At 39.6% G+C, this 22,849-nt stretch overlaps 1 protein-coding gene across 1 annotated transcript in view; it reads left to right on the plus strand.

Moving 5' to 3' along the window:
• The first annotated feature begins 486 nt into the window (after positions 1-486).
• SLC6A17 (solute carrier family 6 member 17) overlaps positions 487-22,849 on the plus strand; it is a 33,590-nt gene continuing 11,227 nt past the window's right edge. The window contains exons 1-4 of the mRNA XM_063297736.1: positions 487-768; positions 13,117-13,524; positions 19,964-20,121; positions 22,308-22,434. Of these exons, the coding sequence (XP_063153806.1) occupies positions 13,245-13,524; positions 19,964-20,121; positions 22,308-22,434 (565 nt within the window). The 5' untranslated portion in view covers positions 487-768; positions 13,117-13,244. The remainder of the gene's footprint in view (positions 769-13,116; positions 13,525-19,963; positions 20,122-22,307; positions 22,435-22,849) is intronic.

Consider the following 22,849-nt stretch of genomic DNA (forward strand, 5'->3'; position numbering starts at 1 on the left):
GTGGGGACGCCGACGGTCTCGCTGGTGCGAGCTTCCTATCCAGCGGCCGCCGGATCAGCCTGCTGATTTGGGGCTTCGGTTTTGGTTTGGGGAAGAGCGCCTCGCTCCCGCAGGACCTCAGCGCGCCCGGCCTTTTTGGCGCTCTGTCCCACAAGGGCGCCTGGCTGGTGTTGCCAAGAAAAGCCCGGCGCTGTCCCCACTGACGCGCATCGCCAAGTGACTCAAACCTACGTCACCCCCGCCCAGCCAAAAGACGTTCGCCCTCCCCGGGTGAAGAGAGCCTCTCCCAAGCGCTCCAGGCTCCGGTTTCCCGACTAGGCTGCGGTCGAGCCACCGGAGAGGCGGGTCCGGGCGGGCTACTCCACCGCCCAGCGCTACCAGAAAGGTCTCGTTGGTGGACCTGCGAGAACCACACGAGCGGAGCCCTCCCAAGCGGCGAGAAGGACGCGAGCGGGGAGCTGCAAGAGGAGGAGAAGCGGTCGGGCAAGCGCGGAGGTGCTCAGACCTGAGCAGCTGATGTGCGCGTCAGAGCCCGGAGCTTTGACGCCGCTCGCTTTCTAAGCACCAACGCCAACTCCCTCCGTTCCTAGGCTTGTCACTAAGCAGGGCTTGGCGGAGCCCCTCAACTCCCTCCATCCCGGCTTTTTCTTTCGCCGTGGAGAAGTTCGCTGTTGGCACGGGGGCAACGGACGGATCCGCGGGCAAGCTAGGAAAGCATCTGGCCGGCGCTGAGGGAAACGGGCATCCTGTGCCTCAGCCGTTCCGCAGGTAGGTGCGGGCAGATTTCTGCTCTGCGACTCCTCGCTTCTTTCCTGCTTCGTCTTCCACAGATTCTCCTCCCAACACCGGCAGGATCCTCCAGCTTATTCCACCCCCCGCACCCCCCCAACACACACTCCACACTTCCACACACACTTCTCCGGGGAGATAGAGGACGAACTCCTAGTTGCTAGGCGAGAACACAAAAGGAGATCTCGGGAAGAGCCGACGGGTTGGCGATGGAAAATGGCACAAGTCGCCACGGGGAGGGGGAGGTGCGCATCACCTGAAGCCTAAAAATAACGAGCGATGCGGAACGGAAGGACCCAGGTCCTTGCGCGCACCCTTGCGTCGCGTGAGTAAAGTAGGAGGGGGTGTCGGAGAGCAAACGTCCCTTCGTTGAAACCCAGGTAGGTCTGCAGCTTCCTTGGACGCGCTCCCTGCCTGTGATGAAATCCACATTTTAAAAACGGAGGAAGGAGACAGTGCAAAGATTATCTCTGCTGTCAAAGGTGTATTTGACCTTGATTGTAACATTGGGCAGGAAAGCAGAAACCAGTCCTCCCTCTTGAATTACAACGGGATGGAGCTCGAATTCTGTGCCTTCAAGTCCTGCCTTCCTCCTTATTGACAATTCATAGCAGAAGTCCAGTTTAGGTGCATAAATATGGACTGAGGTAAGCAATCCATTGGGTGGATTCATAATTGGGGATGGGGGTTAAGAGATTTGGCTTACTTTTTTTTTTAATGTGCATTTGTAAAATGATTTGTTGCATCCAGTTCTGAAGTCATTGAAGGAAAAGATATTTTACATTAATCTGGTACAGAATAATTTAAGAGGCTTGAAAGTTAAAATTGCTATGAATTCTAATAAAACATACCAAGGCCTTAGGAATTACAGGCCCCAATATCTTTTCTTTTTAGAAACAGAGTTAAAGAATAGAGACTTGTTGTGACTGTTCAATAATTTTCTAAAATTATTCTAAAATATAGGTCACATTGGCAATCTGACTCTGCTTTTACTTCTCCTATAAGCTATTGCCACACGACAGATTTAACCACAACCTAGCCAATTATGTGTTAGTCTAATGTGTGTCAAATGTAACTTGTGTGATTAGTTTATGATTCTGTATGTCTTGTGAATCCAAAAACATTGGGCAAAGGTATTACGTGAACACAAGCATCCAGTTGGAATGGTGTATGTGAAGTCCTATCACACATTCAACCGAACTGAAGTTAATCTGAAAGAGGCCCCAAAACCTCTGCACTTACTTGCTATTCCCTGTGCAAGAGTAAAGCAGATGGGCCACTAAAATACTACTTAGTATTGATGGCAAGATAGCATCTTCAGCTGCATTTCTATCAGGCTAAGTTAGGGCATGTATAGAAGGCCATGTAGCACCTATACTTCTGTCCTCCAACTGTTTGCTGTTGCACCCCATGCTCCTGTATATACTGTCTGAGGCAATTGCTTCACTGTATCTAAACAGAATTAGCTCAGAGCCGGAATCAAATGATCACATGGACATGTCACTGTGTACTTCTGTACCCTGGATGACTTATTTAAATGGTACCTTCTGAAGCCCAGGTGTCCTTAGGCTACTGAATATCCCTCCTCTTCCAATGATACATGGATCTCTGATAAGAGCTCCATGATTTTCACCAGAGTTCCTGCAACTAGACTTTTTCTCCTGGACATTCTGGCTTCCATTTCCCCTGAATGTGTTTAAGATTCTGGTATCCTTGTGGCTACTTAATTATGTACTCTTCACACCAACATTTTCCACTTCTTCTCACTCCATAACATTAGAAATTCCATCCATTATTCATGCCTGGATTTGCCTGGACAGTGAAAGCATATGTGTCAAGAATACCAAATGCCTCTTTCTCATTCTCAAAACAGCCTTTCCTAACCTGGGCAGAGTTTGGAAAGGCTGTTCTAAAAGAGGGTAGTCCTGGCCTCCGTTTAATGATAAGGCCATCCACATTATGCAGCTCTGTGCACAAATTCTAAAGCAACATGCCACTATAAATTAACAGCACTTTGTGTCCCTATGATTTGCATACCTATAGTTTCCAGATTCTGAAGTTAGATAAGCCTGCCTGATAATTCAGTCAGATCTGTTTTGTTGCACAGTCCAAACATCTCACTAGCCTGAAATCTCTTTTAGCTGTCGATAAATAATATTTTTAAAAGATTTCTCTATCTTTCTTGATGTCCTAGAGGGAACGATAAAGCTTTCATTTGACTGGGTCAGCATGTCTTCTGAAAAGCTCATTCATTAATGTGAGAGCCAATATAGACAGGAGTTCTGGGACTAGTTCAACAATTCACTCAGTGTGCTTGTACCAATCCCTTTCTAAAAGTGATCCACAGTGATAGATCGCACAAGGTTTTGTGCTGGTAAGAGTGGGGATGGAAGGGTGAGCTAAAAATGGCACAGCACTTTGCTTAGTTAAAAGTGCCCAATACATTATTAAGCATACAAAAGCATTGCTGGTGGCCTGTGAGAATCATCACATCATTCAGCAGAACCATCTCTCCATCTGCTTCTTTCATCTTGTCATTCCACAAAGGTGTCCTTTTTTCATTCAATGACTCCATGCCTCATATCTGCAGCAGAATATCTTGGCTTTCATGAATTCTAGACCTCAGGGTAGTGCTGGGTATGGAATATGAGCTGGGGCATGTGGAAGAAATGGCTATTCCTGTGAATATTAAATATACATGATCTTTCTTTTATATAACACTTTCCAAAATCTACAGTGGGGTTGTCCCTCTTCCAGGATCAGCCAGAATGTCATAAATTAACAAACTTTTGAAATCTCCAGAGCTCTTCATGGGGTAAGAGTTGGGGGTAGAGGGGAAGGTGTCTTGGTGATAAAGATCCAAAGTCAAGGCTGGCCACAGGATGGACTTAAGGAAAGGATGTAGACTTAGTTGGATTATACCTTCCCTGGTGCCATGCAGGTTATTCCTCTAGGGAAAATAATACATATCAAATAGCTAATTGCTTAAATTTGAAAATTTATTTATTTATTTATTTAATTAATTTTTATCCTGCCTTTATTATTTTTATAAATAACTCAAGGTGGCAAACATACCTAATACTCCTTCCTCCTCCTATTTTCCCCATAACAGCAACCCTGTGAGGTGAGTTGGGCTGAGAGAGAGTGACTGCCCAAGGTCACCCAGCCAGCTTTCGCGCCTAAGGCGGGACTAGAACTCACAGACCTGGGACTAGAACTCACAGACTCCTGGCTTCTAGCCCATTGCCTTAACCACTAGACCAAACTGGTTCTATATAATCCTACAATTACAATATTCAACTGTCAGTCTTAAGTAAAATCCACAAGTTACTTGTTGTAGAAGGACAATAAAAACACAATGCCAGTTTTTATATCAGCAAAGGTGGTACTTAATTTTAAATGTGAAACAAATAAGATAATGATAGCACAATTGGGAAGTAATACCTAGTAGATCTAAAGCACTAGTATCTTCAAATAATTTTACTATAATCAGTAACGGTGATGCTATTTTCTATGTTAAATGCCTCTGATTTTAACACTTAATCCATGCTGCTATTTTCCATAGAAAGACTTGTATGGTTTTATATATTAGAGTGCCAATTTGTCCTTTGGCTCCAAGTCAAAAGTATCATTTTGTAAATATAATCTTAGCATTAAGGGAGTCATATGATTAGTGGCTTTCATTGCCTAATATACAGGGTCATAATGTTAGAACTGATGAGTGCTGCTCTGTGATACCAGCAAGAAATAAATATAGATTGTGTCAGATGAATGGTCTCACTTATTCTTTTTTTGACCATTGATGTTTCTGTGGATTTTTCTCCCTTCTCCTTTTAAAAGAGAGAGGGAGAAAAGACTTTTATAATAGCTTTTAAGTGAGGGTTGAAAGCATTCAGATATGTTTTTCCAATTAATTTAACTCATTGTTCTCCTTGCTGAAGTCTCACATTTTACATTATTAAATAGGCATTGGCTGTAGACAATTAATAAAATAGAATAGCAGTGGAGCTGTCTAAACTGTTATACTTTTTATATTTAGTAGTACAATTATTAATAATAAATGTGCATTATACTTTTAGCATGTAATGAGTACTTTTAAAAACTGTATTTATGCTTATAACAAATCTGCAGGATAAGTAATTACTATTAATATTTTACATAGAGAAATAGGGTTGGGAAATTATGTTCCCAGGGATACGCAGTGAATTAATGGTTAAGCAAAGATTTTTCCTCTGATTTTCAAGGTTCTAGGTTCTCAGCAAATTCTCCAAACTGGTGCCCACCAGATATACTAAGACTACATCACCCCAGATTCCAAACCAACATAATTGTGAGCTATGCTAGCTGGGAATTCTGGGGGTGATATTCCGAACATGGCCAGAAGGCATCAGCCAGAGGAAGGATATTATTGCTACTCCTTTGAAAGATGTTTTGTGAAATTGCTAATGAGGTCAAGGAACTGTGTAGATTCTACACTTTAAAAAATTGTATCAGTAAAATATGTTATGAAAAAAATCTGGATATCATGATCCATTTAAGCTTGCAAAGCAGACAGATTTAATATATTGGATATACTAAAAGTGAGACCCATAGGCCAATCACAAACATATTAATTATTTTTTTTCAGAGAATATATCTACTTTGGAATTCCAAGGTTGTGTGTTGAATGAGTAAGGAAGAATTTAGAAGAAAATGCAACCAATTTGAACATTTAATGTAATTTATATAATAAATTGTCAGTGGGTCCTCAATTGTCTATGGGGCCTGATTTTTGGTGCACCCTGTATTTTCATATCTGCATAATTTATGCTAATTTATTTAGTGATGGTGAAGGGGCAAAAACAAATCACAGCACTGAAAAACCACCACTCACTGCTGTGATACTTGCTCCTGAATATTTTATCAAGGATCGTTTTAAAAGTATCTTCTTGATCTTAAAGGACTAGCAGAAAAATTTTCCTCCAACAACTGAGGAAAATGACAACTGAGATGTATTACTATGCCAAATTCCATGCCAATTCCTACTCATGCATTTAAGACCTGCAGGTACAGTACGACAACATTCATTCAATAAATAGCCTTTTGTGTATGTTTGCTGTAAAGCAGAAGTGTCACAGGCAATAGTCCCCAAAGCATGAACATGTCATTCCAAAGTTCTATACAAATTAGTACACTTCAATATGCAGAATAGATCTATAATGGTAGGCTTGTGATCTCTCCATCTGTAAAAGGACTTAATAGCAGTGCAGTATGGGGTGTTCTCTTGGACAACTCTTACTACCCAAGTCTGAGTGTGGATTTCCATTTGGATTGTGCCTGAAACAAATGAATTTGACAACAACCTTATTTTCTTTCACTGTTCAGCTTCTTTTGTTATGTCAATATTTATGTTGGGATTTCTTTGTTCCACTCCTGGTGGACGTATTAATATTACTGTGGCTCACTCATTTAATAGGCTTCCCTAACTTGGTGGCTTTCAGATCTGTTGGGCTTCAACCGCCACCCCCTAATCTCCCAGCAAAGAGGACCATGAGTTGTTTTTACTGCAAATCATGGGAGTCAAAATCCAACACAGTGGGAGAGTACAAGGTTGAAGAAAGATGTATTAAAAGTAAAGAGAATCAGTGCAACAGGATAGTGCCATGACCTTTAGCTTTCAGCATTACAAACTAGCTCTCAAAGTTGTGCTCTTGCAGCAATTTGGAATGGTGCTATAAGAGCCAGTTTGGTGTAGTGGTTAAGGCAGCTGGGTGACCTTGGGCCAATCACTTTCTCTCAGCCCTAGGAAGGAGGCAATGGCAAACCACTGCTGAAAAAAAAAACCTTGCCAAGAAAGCTGCAGGGACTTGTCCAGGCAGTCTCTGAGAATTGGACACAATTGAACAACAACAACAACAACAACAACAAAGCCAGAATATACAAGTCGGTACAAAGCATGTAGAAACAGTGTTTCCTCATATACTGTATATTTCCTCTACTTGGATGCAGTGGAATGATACAGTAGAAAATAACTACATGCAAATCTACACACAGCATAGATAAACTCATGGGTGAAAGGGGAAAATAGGCTAGATTGCCCTGGTCCTACTAACAATACCTGCTAATTACCATAATGGGAGTTGCTGCTTAGAAGTTCCTGCACTACAATTTGGAGAGAGAGAGAAAAAAATCTTACTCTTACTAAGAAAAGATGTCATTTTTAAGTAGAATAACAGAGCTATAATTTGCACCCTGATATCTGAACATTTTTATAGAATTAGGGGGAAAATAGATAAAAAGGCTTCTATTGATACTAGACAACAAGTAATAATAGAAGCTCCATGGAGGTACATAAAGTATGCCCAAGGGCTAAAGCCAGGAAACACCTGTTGCACTTGGTGATTCAAAGAAGCCAATTCCATCCTGTCCCCAGTGATTTATGTTAGGCTGCTTGAGAACCACTGCACCTTGTTCCTACTGCATGCTCAGTACCTGCTGAACATACAGCATGTTTCTGGGATGAGTCTCATGAGATCCTGAAGTTAGCTTTGTTGTGATCCCTTAGCATTATTTTAGCATTGTGTGATTCTGAATAGCACATTTTTCTCCATGGCTACAGGAAGGAGCATACTGTATGCGTTGAGGAGTCACTGAGATTGAAATAATTAAAAATTTGAATGGGGAAGCAGTGGCCCTTGAGACTGATTTCATTAAAGGGGGAAACAAAGACAGAAACAGGATAGCATAGAGAAAAATGGAGTCAGTGATAATTTGAATAGTATAATATCTCTGGTGTAACTGAAAGAGAAATATAGGGAGACTATGCCCATATGATGGTTCCTGGAATGATTGCTGTATTAATCTTGCAGCAAAAACAAATAAGAGTGTACAAATTATTATTGCATAGGCCTTTCTGGATCACAGCCAATTTTATCAGAGTCACACACATCTGGTGAAATGGACTGTGATCTATGAAAGCTTATGCAATATTACATTTGTTAGTCTTCTAAATGCCACACTACTGTTTGTCCTTTTTAATACAGATTATCTCATTCCTGTAATAATAAGCAGCTCTTGCTGGAAGATCAGCACCAAGGACAGCGCCATTCCTGCTTCACAGCGTTATCATTTACAGTGAATCTACTTTATTTTTGTCTTACTCCACTGCAATCTTATTTCACAGAAATCAAAAGCATTTCCTGTGTGGCTGTGAGAGGTGGAATCTATTTATTTATTTATTTTATCATATATAGCGACCCATCTCATGAATGTGACTCTGGGTGGCGTGCAATCGAATTAGAAGAATCTTGCACTTTGCCCAGGAAGGACCGCTGCTTGAGAATTTGCCAGTCAAGCTATATTAGTCAGTGCTGCCACTCAATACAATATAGCACATTTTGTACAGGTTTGCATTGGAGGGGACAATGACTAGCTATTTATATGAATACCAAACATTACCAGATATTAATATTAATGTTAAACTTTATTTGACATTTGATAGCCCCACTATAGGAAACAATTTAAGCAACCCTTCCTAATAATTGCCCTCCAGCTGTGGTCATTGGCCAGGGACCCAGCTTCTGGATGTAATTGTGAACACTAAATACTGTATGTTTCCTGGCTATCAGTGTACAAACAAGCAAACAAACAAACAAAAACACACATTAACCATACAAATGATGTCAATTTGATCAGGCTAGGCTGACTAATAATTACCATTCCTACTATAGTTATCTGTATATCTTCTATCTGCTCTGTGCATTGAGATGACTCTTGATCGGGATGTCCAGACCAAGGGAGATGTGAATCTGAATTTTATACCCTTTTGAATAATATAATGACTTTCTCACAGAACCTTGGAATATTTTGCAGAGACTGCAAAAAAATCTTGTAGAATGGCAAAATAACAACCTCCAAAATATTCAGAGAGGGGGCATCTTAAAACAGCAGTTATCAACAGGAATAATTAACTGGTTGAGTGCAACAAAATAAATTTTAAAATGATGCACTCAGATAAAATATGGGATAAATATGAATGTATGTAATAAGATAAGAGAAAAAACATGGTATGCTGTTGGGACAATGAACAGGGAAGTGAACATACCAGCCAATTTTCAGAAATCAGATCAAATGTCTTGGGATCTTCAAATGCATAGTCTGTGACTGTTTCATAGGTTTATGTGGATCAGTCAAAAATATAAGGGTCTATTGGTACAGAACGGGCAAGTAAGTCTAGCACCAGTTTTGACTGGTAATGTTTGTGAAAACCAGCTCAGATAGCAGCTGTATTTCCAGAAGAGAAGTGCCTATGGTTCCTGTGGCCCCACAAGAGAAAAGAAATGCTTAGCAATTAAACATTTAGGACTGTTTTGCTTCTTCACCTCATTATTTCTTTGCTTCTGATAACTCACATTCTCCCATCCAGGTCTGTGCTATTTTAGGCTGCTTGTTGCTAAGATACATTATCGAGTCTTTGAACTTGCTGTATCAGAAGTAGCTGAGGCTGATACATCCAATCAATTGCAGTAATTTCCCCAAATTAAATGAAAATAGAATATACACTAGAATTTAATTTGGTAAAGGTACACCATCCACACTGATCCCTCAGTGCTAATGGCATTCATTGCAGGAGTGTGCATCCTTTGCTTAATGCCATGCAATCTTCAAGCCATGCAATCTTTAAGGCAGAACAACTAAACAATTGAGAATTCTTCATAGCTATGACATTTATGAACATAATTTCCCTGGAAGAGATAGGAAGCTCCCTCCTCTTCTTGCTTAATGCTGATATTGATTTAAAATATTGCACATTGTTAACATTTGATACTTCTACCTCACCCTTTCAGTGATAAAGACTTTTTGCCTTATAAAGTATCATTCTCCCTTTTCTTATTTCACAGTATTGAGAATAATTGAACAGTCACCTTCCCTTCCATGAAGCACACAAAAACGTATTACAGGGAAAGTAGTAAATTTAATCATTACTGTCACTACTAATGTAGGTAAATGGTTAAATTAAAGGAAGTATAATCCACAAGAAATCCACAAGAAGTACATACTGTCTCTTTCAGTTTAAGGCCACCCTAACTGGAATGCAGCCCTGAAAACATACATGGATAACCATGGACAAGGGAATCAGGTTAAGCAACCTGGCTATGTTCCTGTGATCTAAAAAAAAATAACCCAATGTACTATGTAAAAGATGAGATATAAATGGGTTCAACATTATTTTCCATGACTGGTAAAATATGCAGTATACAGTGCATTATAGTAGGTCCTATTTCATTGGAAACAAACATTTCTGTCATAAATTCCTTTATATTAATAACCATTTTAGCCTGAAAGTAAATCCACTGAAAATGTAATAACATTAATATTTATTTTAGCAGCAGCAACAAAGATTATTCCAATCTATTAAGAAATTAGATTATTTGTTTAATATGCAACATTGAGGGATCAGTTAAATTGGCTTCAGTCTTTATTGCCTTGATCTTGCAGTGACCAATAGCAAATTCATTTAATTATTCTGAAATATAGTCAATACAGGTGCCAAGGATTATATCCAACCTCAGATAAAGTCTGGAACCTTGTTTGGGTTCTGTTTTCCTGCAATTCTTCATTAAGGTGGAAGATGCTTCAAGGAGTCTGGTCAATAGTTTTTCAGTTCTCTGTTCCTGGATAGGTCTCTCTTTCATTGCTCTACTTATTTTGAATAGCCTTGCTTGGATTTTGATTGATGATGGTGTTGTTCTTTTTGGTGAGAAGCTGGGGAAAAATAGTTAAGAGATTGATTTATTCAAAGCAAAACACAGGGGCTTCTGTGGGAGTAAGTTCAGTTATCCAGATCCATTCCTGATGCAAAACCTTCATACAATTCAGGGATTCTCTGAATTGCCTTACCTATAGTAGAAGCCTCAAACTTTTTCTTTGGTGGATACATTTCAAATTTTGAAAGTATGTTGTGGGGACTCTCACAAAAAGGTAAGCCTGGGAACTGACAAAATATCTATCCATTAGAAGGCTAACTAGTGGGTTGCTCCTTATCATCCCTAGCTTCCCACCTGACCTCAGTTCTCTTTTTTCCTGAGTGAAAGGGCATATTTCCAAACAAAGTGGTTAGCTAGGAACACCATTTTATTTTTCTAACAATGTCTCTTGGGTTTTTGTAACATCCAAAGTATAGTTTATGCATAAATCTGGTCCTTTGCATTATCAGATGTTAGTCTGGTATTTTAAAATATTTTAAAAATAATATGTAGAAAATCAGATGGAGTAGAAAGCCTGGTGGGCACCCAAGAATTTGATGGTGGGCACACTGGCACTCATGGGGACCCATTAGCTATGGTTTTGTAGAATAAAGTGAGCGTTATATTGAGGAGCAACCTCAACTGCTCCAAACTACTGTATATACAAACAGGAAAGTGCTGGTGAAAGCAGCTTTTTAAAAATCTCATTGCCCCATTTAAAATATGCTCCCAAGAAAATGAAATTGCACAAGTCTTGAAATAGTTCAGAATCAGGAACTCAGGTGCAAAAATTGGCAGGATGTCACCGAAAGCCAGGGGACTGTGCCCGATTCCATTGGGGAGGGTAGTAGTAAATTAAAAATTAAAAGCATCACTAGGCTATTATTTTTTAGTTCACAGGGCACAGGGCACAAAGTAAGGGTTTGTTTCCCAAAAATACAGTGCTGCCTAGGCCTCTGTTCACTTTACTTAGCTGTTTTGGTTTTGAATGCCCATAGAATTAGGCTAGGGTTTAAGCTAATCATGTACCCAGGGGCCTGACAGCCACACCTTTCCTGATGGGGCTAAGTTCAACACATCTTATCTGATTAGGGTTACAACCTTGCAACTCACGCTTTTCTTGATGGGCTTAGGTCCCGCACGTCATATCTGGCTAGGGTTATGACCTTGTGAGTCCTGCACCACATGAGGGGAGGATTATGCACATCACATCCAGGGAGGAGGGCTATGCATGCTATATTGGGAGGTTGGGGGCTGAGCACATCACTTCCGCTTAGGGTCATGACCTGGTGATGTAAGCACCACGTGGGTTTGTTTACTTTGATGACATCACTGATGACATCACTTAATAAAAGTACTGATAAAAAAAGTATGTACTATTACTACTGAGGGTTTTCTGTTGAAGGATGGTACTTTTTGAATGGCAAAGCCAAGTAATCAATGGCTGTGCATGCAATGCCAAACACTTTGCAGATACTATCTGTTGTACAAGTGTCATGGGCAATTTAACAGAAGATTTCTGGCCATTCTAGTTACTCTGATAATGTCAGCAACAAAAAGATAACCTTGCTGTTGGCTGCTTTTATGTGAGAACTGCCAAAAGCTTGGCCTGCTCTTTAATGCTGCAATATTTTAACCTAAATAGCTTGTGACACATTGTTGGCACTGCACATACTTGGGAAAAAAGTGTTAGAATAAAAAACTATTGTAAATCCTCAGATTTCCATTGACTGGAAAAGGAGGTGTCAAAATGAAAGGTGGCTTGTTACCAAGTTGCTTTACAGCAGAGGTGGGGAACCATGGATCACCTATGACCTCAAGCCCTCTTTTTTGCAACCCCCAGCCCCCACGTACTGAATTCCAGTAGCAAATCAATGAGAAATTGTAACAACAGTCCAAAGTTTTGTTGGGATTAATGAAAAGCGGGTGCCTAATCTTCCTTTAGGCTTATGAAAGGACCCCCACCCAGCACCATCCAGCCATCAAAGCACCCCCATTGCAATCCTGCTGTATCCATAATAATAGTATTAGTGCCACCCACTCACAGCAAATCTTTGTTCTTCCACCAGAGCTCAAACCCCCCAAATATTGTCCATCCCACCTTACAGTATAGAACACTGCAGAAATAAAATATTCATACCTTTTTTTACTTAATATGCCCAAGGCAGTGAATGTTCCCAAATAAAAACCAATTAAATATTTAATATAGATATTGGAATAATGAATTATCCCAGTATCTGCACTGAGAAAAGCTACTCTCTGTGCTTATTGTACAAATTAAACACATTAGCTTGTTGTATGTAATGGAATGGCTTCTGCCAAAGGATTTTACACAGAAATTCTGTCTCCTACATCCCCTCTCCAGCCCTATCTTTTATGTTTCCACCAAGAGTTGCCGGCATCCTTTCAAACATTAAGGACTAGGAAATTGTTCTTTAAGAATGAAAACTAAGACTTACAGACATAACTGAATCTTGTTGCCAGTGTCCATTTCTGCACTGTGTGATTGAAGAATGATGAAGCACACATGGATAGGTCAGCAGTGAAGAAAGTGGAAATATACCCTATTTTAACTTGGTGTCCTTTTTGTACTACTTTGCAGGTCTCACACAGATGACTCAGATCTGAGGTCTTACCACCAAAGCCAGCACTTGCCCTTTCAGAGACTTACTCCATCTGGCCTTGGTAAATCTGTACTTCGTGTGTAAGTGGCTACACCAGACCAGCTCAATGCCTAAGAGCAGCAAAGTAACTCAGCGAGAACAGAACAATGAGCCTGTCACAGAATCAGTGGCGGATCTACTGGCCCTGGAGGAGCCTGTGGACTACAGACAGAGTGTCTTAAATGTGGCTTCAGACAACTGGAACAAACAGCAGGTTGAGGAGGAAGCAGGCGAGGACAGGCCAGCATGGAACAATAAGCTACAGTACATTTTGGCTCAGATAGGCTACTCTGTGGGCCTGGGGAATGTGTGGCGGTTCCCATATTTGTGCCAAAAGAATGGTGGAGGTAAGTGACCGAGCAAGAGGAAGCAATGCTCAACAGAAGAGACATATGTTCTGCTTCCTTGCTTGAATGTAGAGGAAAGGAGCATATTCTGGCTTGAAGCCATGATTCTCACATTATATTAAGCTACACATGTACCCCCATCATCCGTCATTACTGGCTGGGTTGACCAGATTTTCTGGTTTGTGCTTTAATAATACCTGAAAGGCCAGAGGTTCCCCATCCTTAGGCAACCTGGCAGGGACTCTCCAGTTTCAGATAGGAATCTTTTCCAGCTTTCTCTGTAAAGGCAGGTAAAATGTATAATCTGTCACTGAGCTCCAACCCTTCTCTTGGCTGTATGGCAAAATACATTAATTTAAGGGTATGCCCAAATAGGTTTTCCTTGTTTTTAGTGTGCATTTTAAAAATATTTTTTATTTATTTAAAAGATTTTTATGGCTGCCCATTACAAACAAAACTCTGGGTGGCTCACAACAATAAAACCATAAACCATAAAATCAAAAAACAAAAACCTGGCATCTTAATCATTTCCTTGGGATGCCCCACAACCAGCTGCTCATATCTGATATCCTTGTATGATCAAGAGGGCTCATCAAATAGACAAATAGAAGCTGTTACCCTAAATTAAACTCTTCTTGTGTCAACTCAGATTATTTCTCTAGGTTACTTTGTGATTCCATCATGCACAGCAAGTAAGTCCCTTACTTGTTTACTATTTTCTTGGTAAAAACAGCATCTCAACCAACGAAGACATCTTGCTTGATTTATTGGTGATTCCTTGATTGTTCACACAAATCCATGGTGAAAACAAATCAAACCATGATTATCTCAGAAATATTTAAATCAGCCCTCTTCGTTAAAGACTCTCCTCTAAACTAGGTACATCATTTCATGTAGATTAACCCAGTCCAGCCTTCTAGTGATTTAAATTTGTCATGTTAGTTGTATTACATAATATTAACTTAGTTGTTTAGTTTGTATTTCAGATATAGCTTATGATCCATCGTCTTTTAACCAATGTACTTTCTATGTTGTGATTCCTTTTTATTCTCTCCAACCCACTGGATTGTTGGAGATAAATTATGGCTCAGGTCTCTGTCAGCAGGATAATCCTCCAAAACTCTCCAAAACCAGGATGGAACCAAATTTGTGGGAGAAATGAGCAAAAGAAAGATCAAGTTTGAAAATGGGCTGGATTGTATTACTATGTTATGCAAAAGAAAATATGGATGCTTCCTACAGCCACTGCTAATCAGAGGATGGGGAATAATTTCAGAAGTCATGCTCTGCATTCTTTCCCTACCTTGTTTTTGGTTTTGTTCCCCCCGCCCCCTAGTATTGTATGATTATTGATGAATGTCTGAGAGACAAAGAAAATATTAAAATTTCAGCAGAGAATCAGGGAGAACAGAAAGTGATTGTTCATGTTTTCATGCTACTCTTCACCAGAAATATAAAGATGAATATTACTTTTAATTTTGAACATTTTCCTCTTGTTTTGGTTTATTAACCTACTAGGCTAGCTACTAACCTAGCAGTTCAAAAACATGCAAATGTGAGTAGATTAATAGGTTTGGCGGGCAGGTAACGGCATTCTGTTCAGTCATGACGGGCACAAGACCAAGGAAGTGTCTACGGACAAACGCCGGCTCTTCAGCTTTGAAACGGAGATGAGCACCGCCCCCTAGAGTCGGACATGACTGGATTTAATGTCAAGGGAAACCTTTACCTTTATCTAGGCAATTGATTGGCAAATGTAAAGGTGTATAACACAAAATATTCCAAAATATGCTAACCGAATTAGGTAAGACTTGTTTTAAGCAAATTTAATTTTTAAAATTGGATTAGGTAAAGGTAAAGGTTTCCCTTGACATTGAACTCTAGGCACCCAGTAGAAGCCCCAATGATGCCACACACATCATGTCATCCCACAAATGACACAAGTACAACATTTGTGTGATGGCATCAGAACATGCTCTGTCTTGCTCCCCTGCACGGCTGCTTTAGTCATTTTGACAAAAGCCTTCAATCCTATTGACAGGTCTGCTGATTATAATGTGGCACAGCAAAGATTTCATATATAAAATGATGGCAGATAGTTCCATCAAGGACATGATGGACAGAGGGAGAAATGGAAGAAGCCAAGGGTGGGCTGCCCATGGGGAAGACAGGACCTATGTCTGGGACCTGTTCTATCCTCCAGCCCTCTGTATTCATCCCCCCAGGCCAGGTCATCAGGTCCTTGATGGCTCTGGGCTCCAGCTGCTGTTACAGAATTCCAGCTCATTATATAAAAAGACCACCACCATTGGTGTTTTGACTGTGGATGAAGGAGCTGAGCTGGCATGTATAATCAAGACTTGGGTGGGCCAAGAGCAGGGAGTTCCCATCTGAGAGATATGCCTACCTAGGTGTCAAGTTTGGCATCAGCAGCAAACCCAGATAAGATAAGAGGGGGTGGTGACAGATTCTTATTCTTATTAAAATGTATGTGCCCCCTGACTCCCGTCAACTCTGGGCAGTTTACAATTGTTAAAAAACATTTAAGAACAATAAATAAACAAACAAACAAACAAATAATAAAATAAAATAAAACAAAACAAAACAAAACAGAACAGAACAGAACACAAAAACAGCACAAGACAAAGAAACAACAATGGCAAAGAAAACAAACTTGGAGGGGAACAAAAAGGAAGAAAGGGGCATCAGTCATCCTTGCCAAAGACCTGGACAAAGAGCCGGGTCTTTAGGGCTCTTTGAAATGCTAGTAGAGAGGGAGCCATCTGAATTTCAGGGGGAACCTCATTTGTTTGAAATTAAAAATAACACATAATAAAAGTGAAAAATACATATTAAAATTATTGATATGTATTTTTTAAAAAAAACCTTTCAAAATCTCAGATTTTCTAAAAGCTGGGTGGGGTGCGGGGGAGTGGTTCAAACATAACTCCAGTGGAAATGCAGTGGGAGCAACATAGGACAAGATTCTTTTTATCAACAAATGTTGGTGCATTATATTTTGTAATTTACATTATAAAAATAATTTTCATTATTTTTGTAATGAAGACAGTTAATTTTGGTAGGTGATACATTGTTTTTTGTGCTAAAACATTCAATTTGTCTTTGTGCATAATCAAATATACATATGTTGCATAGAGAGAACAGCTTTCTGCTGAAAGTGTGTGGCTCTGGGCCAATTTTTTTAGAACACTGTGTGCTCAAGAGCTGACACAACGATGCTGCGCTGGTTGGACATTTCAGTGAAACAAAGCAACTCAGTTACTCAGCTGAACCAATGAACGTGCAACCCAAATTTGTATCTGCTAGTTGTAGCTGCTGATCTCTATAATACCCCTTGGGCTTGTGCTTAGAACTTGGCCCTGATTCCAGAGTTTATCTGCTTACTGATTTCTTAGAATTCCTTTGAAATTCTGATCATCTTAGCATATCGTACCATTGGAATGTTCTTGAATAGAGATTTCCTGTTTGTTGTAAAATTATTCCTGCCTTTATGTCATTATTTTTTTTCCATCATGGACTTGAAGAAGGTAGAGAGTGTTTAGGACAGTTTGTCATCTGGGCACTGAGCAGGTTCAGAGTCTTTGTTAGATTGCTATGTCATGTGTATTTGAAGCTTTATGAAATATTCTACCCAGGTGAATTCACCTGGCACCTTCCTGGTTAACTTTTAAATTCAGACCCAGGCTTCTTTTTTAATATCAGATCTTTTAATGAATGGTGATTTTGTTTTTGTCTGCTGAAAATATCTGCAGTTTTCTTTTCTTTTTCTAAACTTCATCTTGATCACCTGTACTACTGATGCTCATGTTATTCTTTTGTACTGCAGTCCTAACAGACTATGCTCCACTAATGATAGGAGATGCATGGAATTATATTGTTAGTTTGCTGTGAATCATTTGTTACTGGTCCTATTTTCAAGCATTTTGATTTTAAACCACATTTAAATAAATAATTATTTATTATTAGCCACCCTAAGATTTTCTTTAATATTAAAAACGGAGAGTCAGGACTCTACACAAATAATACAAAGTGTAAACATACCTGCACTTATCTGAGAGCAATTTTTATTGACTATTACCTCAGTAAAATTGTACTGGCATTGTCCTGAATGTTTTGCTTCAGCCTTTCTGTGCTGAATATTAGGCCATCACAAAGCTTCATCTGTAAAACCATTTTTAAAATATGTTTATGCAAGTGATTTCAATCTGTGGGTCTCTGGCTATGTGCTGTCCCGAGCAACCACTTCTGGAGTCCAGCTTGGCCACAGCCCTCCCTTGTTGTCCACATTTCTGACTGTCTGCTCATTGGTGGGCCACCAGAGAGTGCTGTTGTATTAAGAGGGAACCTTGTCATTTAACTGTCTTCCAAGCAGTTTTGGGAAGAAGGATTTATATATTATGTATGTGCACACATGCATAGAAATTTGACTGACCCTTTCATTCAGTATTGATCAAAGTACGAAGCATCTTAGCAATGAATGGTGGTCCTATTGCTGTAGGAAGTTTTATGCTGATTCATTTAAGATAGTACCAATACTGATGTACAAGGTTATGCTTTAGAAGGTTTTTCAGGAATGAGAGAGAGAGAGAGAGAGTTATTTTTATAAATAACTCAAGGAAGCAAACATACCTAATACTCTTTCCTTTTCCTATTTTCCCCACAACAACTTGGCCATGGGGAGAACAGTGGGACTTTTTATCACAGACATGTTTGGAGCTGACACAGTTGTGAGAAAGATTGGGGGGGGGTGTTAGCTTGCTCAGAGCTGTGTCAAGCATTAAATCAATAGTATTATGTGGCTGTCCTTATTACTTTTTTCCCCCAAACTGCTTATCTGGCTACTCTGAATGTGAGGGAGGTTTTAAAATCCTGCTGATATTGAATGTGCTTGGAATATTAGTGGGAGGAGCGGGGTTGGCTTTGTTAGTGGGCAGCAGCTCGGACTTCCAGCATACATATTTTTAGTCTTTCTGATCAGTTATTTATATTTCTCAGCCTGCCCAGTTAATTCCACTCTGTCCACTTAACCAAAGAACTATAGTGCTGCTATTTAAAGAGTCTTTTATGAAGAAGTTTCATCTAGCACTTCCAGGAATTGTTCTGAAAAGCACATAGCTACTGTGGGAACAATAAACGCAAAAGGCAGCATATGATTATGGTAGATGTGAGGTTGATAAGGACATTGATTGGCTCAGATATCATGCTGAGCAATATTTTGCTTAACCATCATTTATTAAATAAATTGTATTTGGCTGGACTCACACCACATGCTAAGCCACAAAATATGTATAAAATGTTCATTGTGTTGAGTCAGAACCCAACAAAACGTATGATGGCTTAGCACAATCAGTGAATGTCTATCTGAAAATGAAAGCTGATGGCAACCTTACAAATATGCATGTACATTTATTGTCAAATCTTGCCGATACATCTCCTGATCTACATGGCTTATATGCTTTTGAAATCGTTACAGACCCTGAGTGGCTTATACATCCAATATTCATCTCTGGTATTAAAAACAACAAACAGCATCCATAATCAGGGCCGCAACTAGGGTCTCCTTAACCCGGGCAAACATGGATTCTGTGCCCATTTTGGCACCCCCCCAGCACTCATTTTGGCACCCCACCAGCGTGGTGCCTGGGGCACATGTCCCGGTTGCCCCCCCCCCCCAGTTGTAGCCCTGTCCATAATGCATCAAGGAGGAATTAAAATTCCATTAAACAAACCATCCCAATTGCAAGAGGGAGCAACCTCATAACATATCTGCCCCTAAAGCCTGTTGAAACAGTCAGGTTTTAATGGATTTGTAAATCCCAGCAGGGGTCGGGTTGGTTGGATTTAAGGAGGAATGCTAAAAAAAAGGAGGGGGCCCAGCAATTGAGAAGGCCTGCTCCTACCCCCTTGCAATTCACAGAACAATAATTAGCATGAATTACAAGAAACTTTTTTTAAAACAAGTTCTGATTTAGCATACATCTTTTTCTTTCAGTCTTGATGTGAATTTCCTTCTCTTCACAGAAAATCTGTATTTCCCTGCCTGTTTTTATCTGAAATGTGGTAGATGCCATTCCCTCAGAGAGGGTTTAATGACCCAACTCTGCCATTTTGAAACAGAAACAAAGGTGTTGTGGCCATTTATTTATTTCTCCGTAATACTCACTGGGGAAACATAAAAAACCATGAGTCAATGTCATGTGAAACAAGGTTTTGCTCAAAGCTGAACAAAAATGTGGCTTCATTCTGAAATGCTAAACCAAAGCCACTTGCTGTCTGAAACCCCAAATGGGTCCTTAAACCTTTCCCCCCATGCATGCTATTCGGTCTGCATCAAATTGTTCACAGTCAGATTATTTTCTTTTGATCTGTAGCATAAAAAGAAATAATGTCTCTAATGAAACTTCCTTTTCCCTTTCAGGAGCTTATCTAGTCCCATATCTGATCCTGCTCATCCTTATTGGACTCCCCCTCTTTTTCCTGGAACTGGCTGTAGGGCAGAGAATCCGCCGGGGCAGCATAGGAGTGTGGAATTACATCTGTCCTCGATTAGGCGGGATTGGATTTGCCAGCTGCTTAGTGAGTGCTCAGATGAGATTGTATGTCTTATCAATGCCCAGGCTGCAGATGGGTGGATAATATGTAGGTGGTTTTGCAAAAGAGAAGGTTTGGATCTATTGGTAAATTTGTGGACCAAATTGCTAACTCCCAGTTATCTAACAGGAGCAGCCAAAATGAAAAAAAAGAAAAGATTACCTCAATAAATTCTACTTTTAAAATTTAAAAAGTTTGGAGTTACCTGGGTAGGGTTGTTGTTGGTTTTTTTTTTTTTTTTTGGCAACTCCATCCTATGCTGCCTCATAAGACAAAGTTTTTGCTTACAGTATAGAGATCTTCCTGTTGATGGTTGTCAAGGTTCTAACAGGAAAAAAAAAGAGGCTTAACATCTGGCCATCAATAGTCTAGCAGATATGTTAAATAAAGCCATTACCCAGAGCTAAGGATGGTTAGTTATCAGATAGTAGAATAAAAATATATTAATATGTGGAATCAGTTATTTGGGGATCTAAGATTCAGGCCTAGAACAGCTTTTTTGAAAAAAAAAAAAACAAGCAAAAAGTTGCACAACAGGATCAAGGGAATGTTATCAAAGCAAAATGTGTAGTATTTTCTACTTCTGTGTATCAACATACATAGCCTTCTCCTAAAAGTCTGTTTTTCTGATCAGGAAGATAGGAAATATGTAGGCTGCTAGCATAAGAAAAAATGAGCCTAAAGTTGGGGACATTTTATAAAACGTGCTCTGTCTTCTGACTTCTAAACAACCTTGTAACAGTACAGTACCACCCCAAAAATTCAGTGCAGCTTTTCTTGGAGAAAAGTTATGAGTGATCCTGAAAAGTCTTTATTTCTAAGTGAAGTGCCCAAGATGCCTCGCAGCTTAACAGAGGCGAAAGAAACACAATCTTGCTGGAAGATCTAGAAAGGAATAAATAATGCTGAAAACAAGGGGAATTATGACAAAGTAAAGAATCATGTTTGAGATCATTTTGCAAGGTCTCCTACTGGATTTTGCAATATTATATAAATTGCAGTGGATTTAGGAACTTAGCTCATTAGAAGGATGGCCTTGGTGGAGAGCAGCTATTTTTCAATGGAAACGACTGCAGCTTGTGAAGCTGTGCACAAGTTCCTTGGTTTAACACCATCAACTTCCAGCTCAAATCTCTTTCATAAAAGTATAACTTAGCATTTATTTGAGCATTATCAGAATAATGCATCCAAAGAGAGCTGCTTGCTACATAGTATCTCCCATACTACACTTTCTTGCTGTTACGTATTAAATTCAACTTAACTGAAAAGCATGAGGTCAGAATTCAGTACAAAACAGAATGATTCACCTCAAATGATCATTTTTCTGCTTTATTCAACATTTATCACATTTCAATTTTGATCTAATAGCATTAGGGTCAAGGTCATCAAATGTCAGTCAAGATAAACTTCTGCTTCTGCTTGTTTTCTTATCTTGCATGCTCAACATCTTATATGTAGCTCAAGAGCTCTTATGTCTTTTGACAGTTACCAACTTTTCAATGAGTGGTCCACAGGAGCACCATAAGGTAGAAGATCCCCTGCTGGATTACTCCTTTCTGAAAATCACCGAGCAAATGACAAATGGGAAATTCTTATAATAAAACCTTCCAATCAGATCATTCTATGACCATGTTAAACCAAATTCTGGTTAAGGATGCATACACTACAGTGGGTTAAACTTCTGTACACAAAGGGATTCTGTGACAACATGCATATTGTTGTAGTGCTCATGTAATTTACTTCACTGAACTCATTCCACATTTGCTTTCTGGGGAAGTTCTGATTCAAAATTATTCACATATCCAAAGGAAGAAATATATCAACACCCAGATGAGTTTCTGTGTCACATTTAATGTATGCTCACATTTTTTGCCCATGCACACTGCTCTATTCATTTCAATGGGTGAAGTAGATCTATGCCATCAGCTGAATGAAAACATGGTCTACAGCCAATGGAATTAGGTAGGCTCTTTGGGAGCACTCTCTTGGCAACTGAGTGTTCCCAGACCCATGGCAACGTAGAGATTAAATATGGTCATAAAGCTATTCATGGTGAATCTGACGATTAAATTGGCCATTTTCTGGGGTTCACTTTAATATGTCCTCTACCTTTGTTTGAACAATATATTGTTATATAGGATCCAGACATGGTTTCAATCTCCTTTTGCCAGGTCTGCCTGTTTGTTGGACTCTATTATAATGTGATCATTGGCTGGAGCATCTTCTACTTTTTCAAATCCTTCCAGTATCCTTTACCTTGGAGTGAATGTCCTGTCTTAAAAAATGGCTCAGTGGCAAGTGAGTAGCCAGTTTTTGCAACTTTCTATATGGGGGAGAGAAGATCAGGAAAATTTTCATTCTAATTGTCTACTTTTTATTAGAACTGAAATGAAGATAATTGTTGCTTAATGCTGCTTACTTAATGCCACATGGATGGGTGGGATGCACTCACTTTGTTCTTCCATCTTTGAGGAGCACAAAGTATTCATTTGCCCTGTATCGCATAGTAATGATGTTGCTCGATTATTCTGTGATGTTAAGAGAATAGCAGAGCACAAGCTTCTATTCCAAGAAATGACAATAGCTCAAGTCTGGAATAAGAATTGTATTAGCTGGCAAGAAATAGATAGTTTCCAAAGGATGCAACAGAGACACTTTGGAGGCTAATGGAGCATTTAATAGACTTTGAACATCTCCCAGCACATAGAGGAAT

Source organism: Candoia aspera, chromosome 3 (genome assembly GCF_035149785.1).
Source record: "Candoia aspera isolate rCanAsp1 chromosome 3, rCanAsp1.hap2, whole genome shotgun sequence".
NCBI lineage: Eukaryota > Metazoa > Chordata > Lepidosauria > Squamata > Boidae > Candoia > Candoia aspera.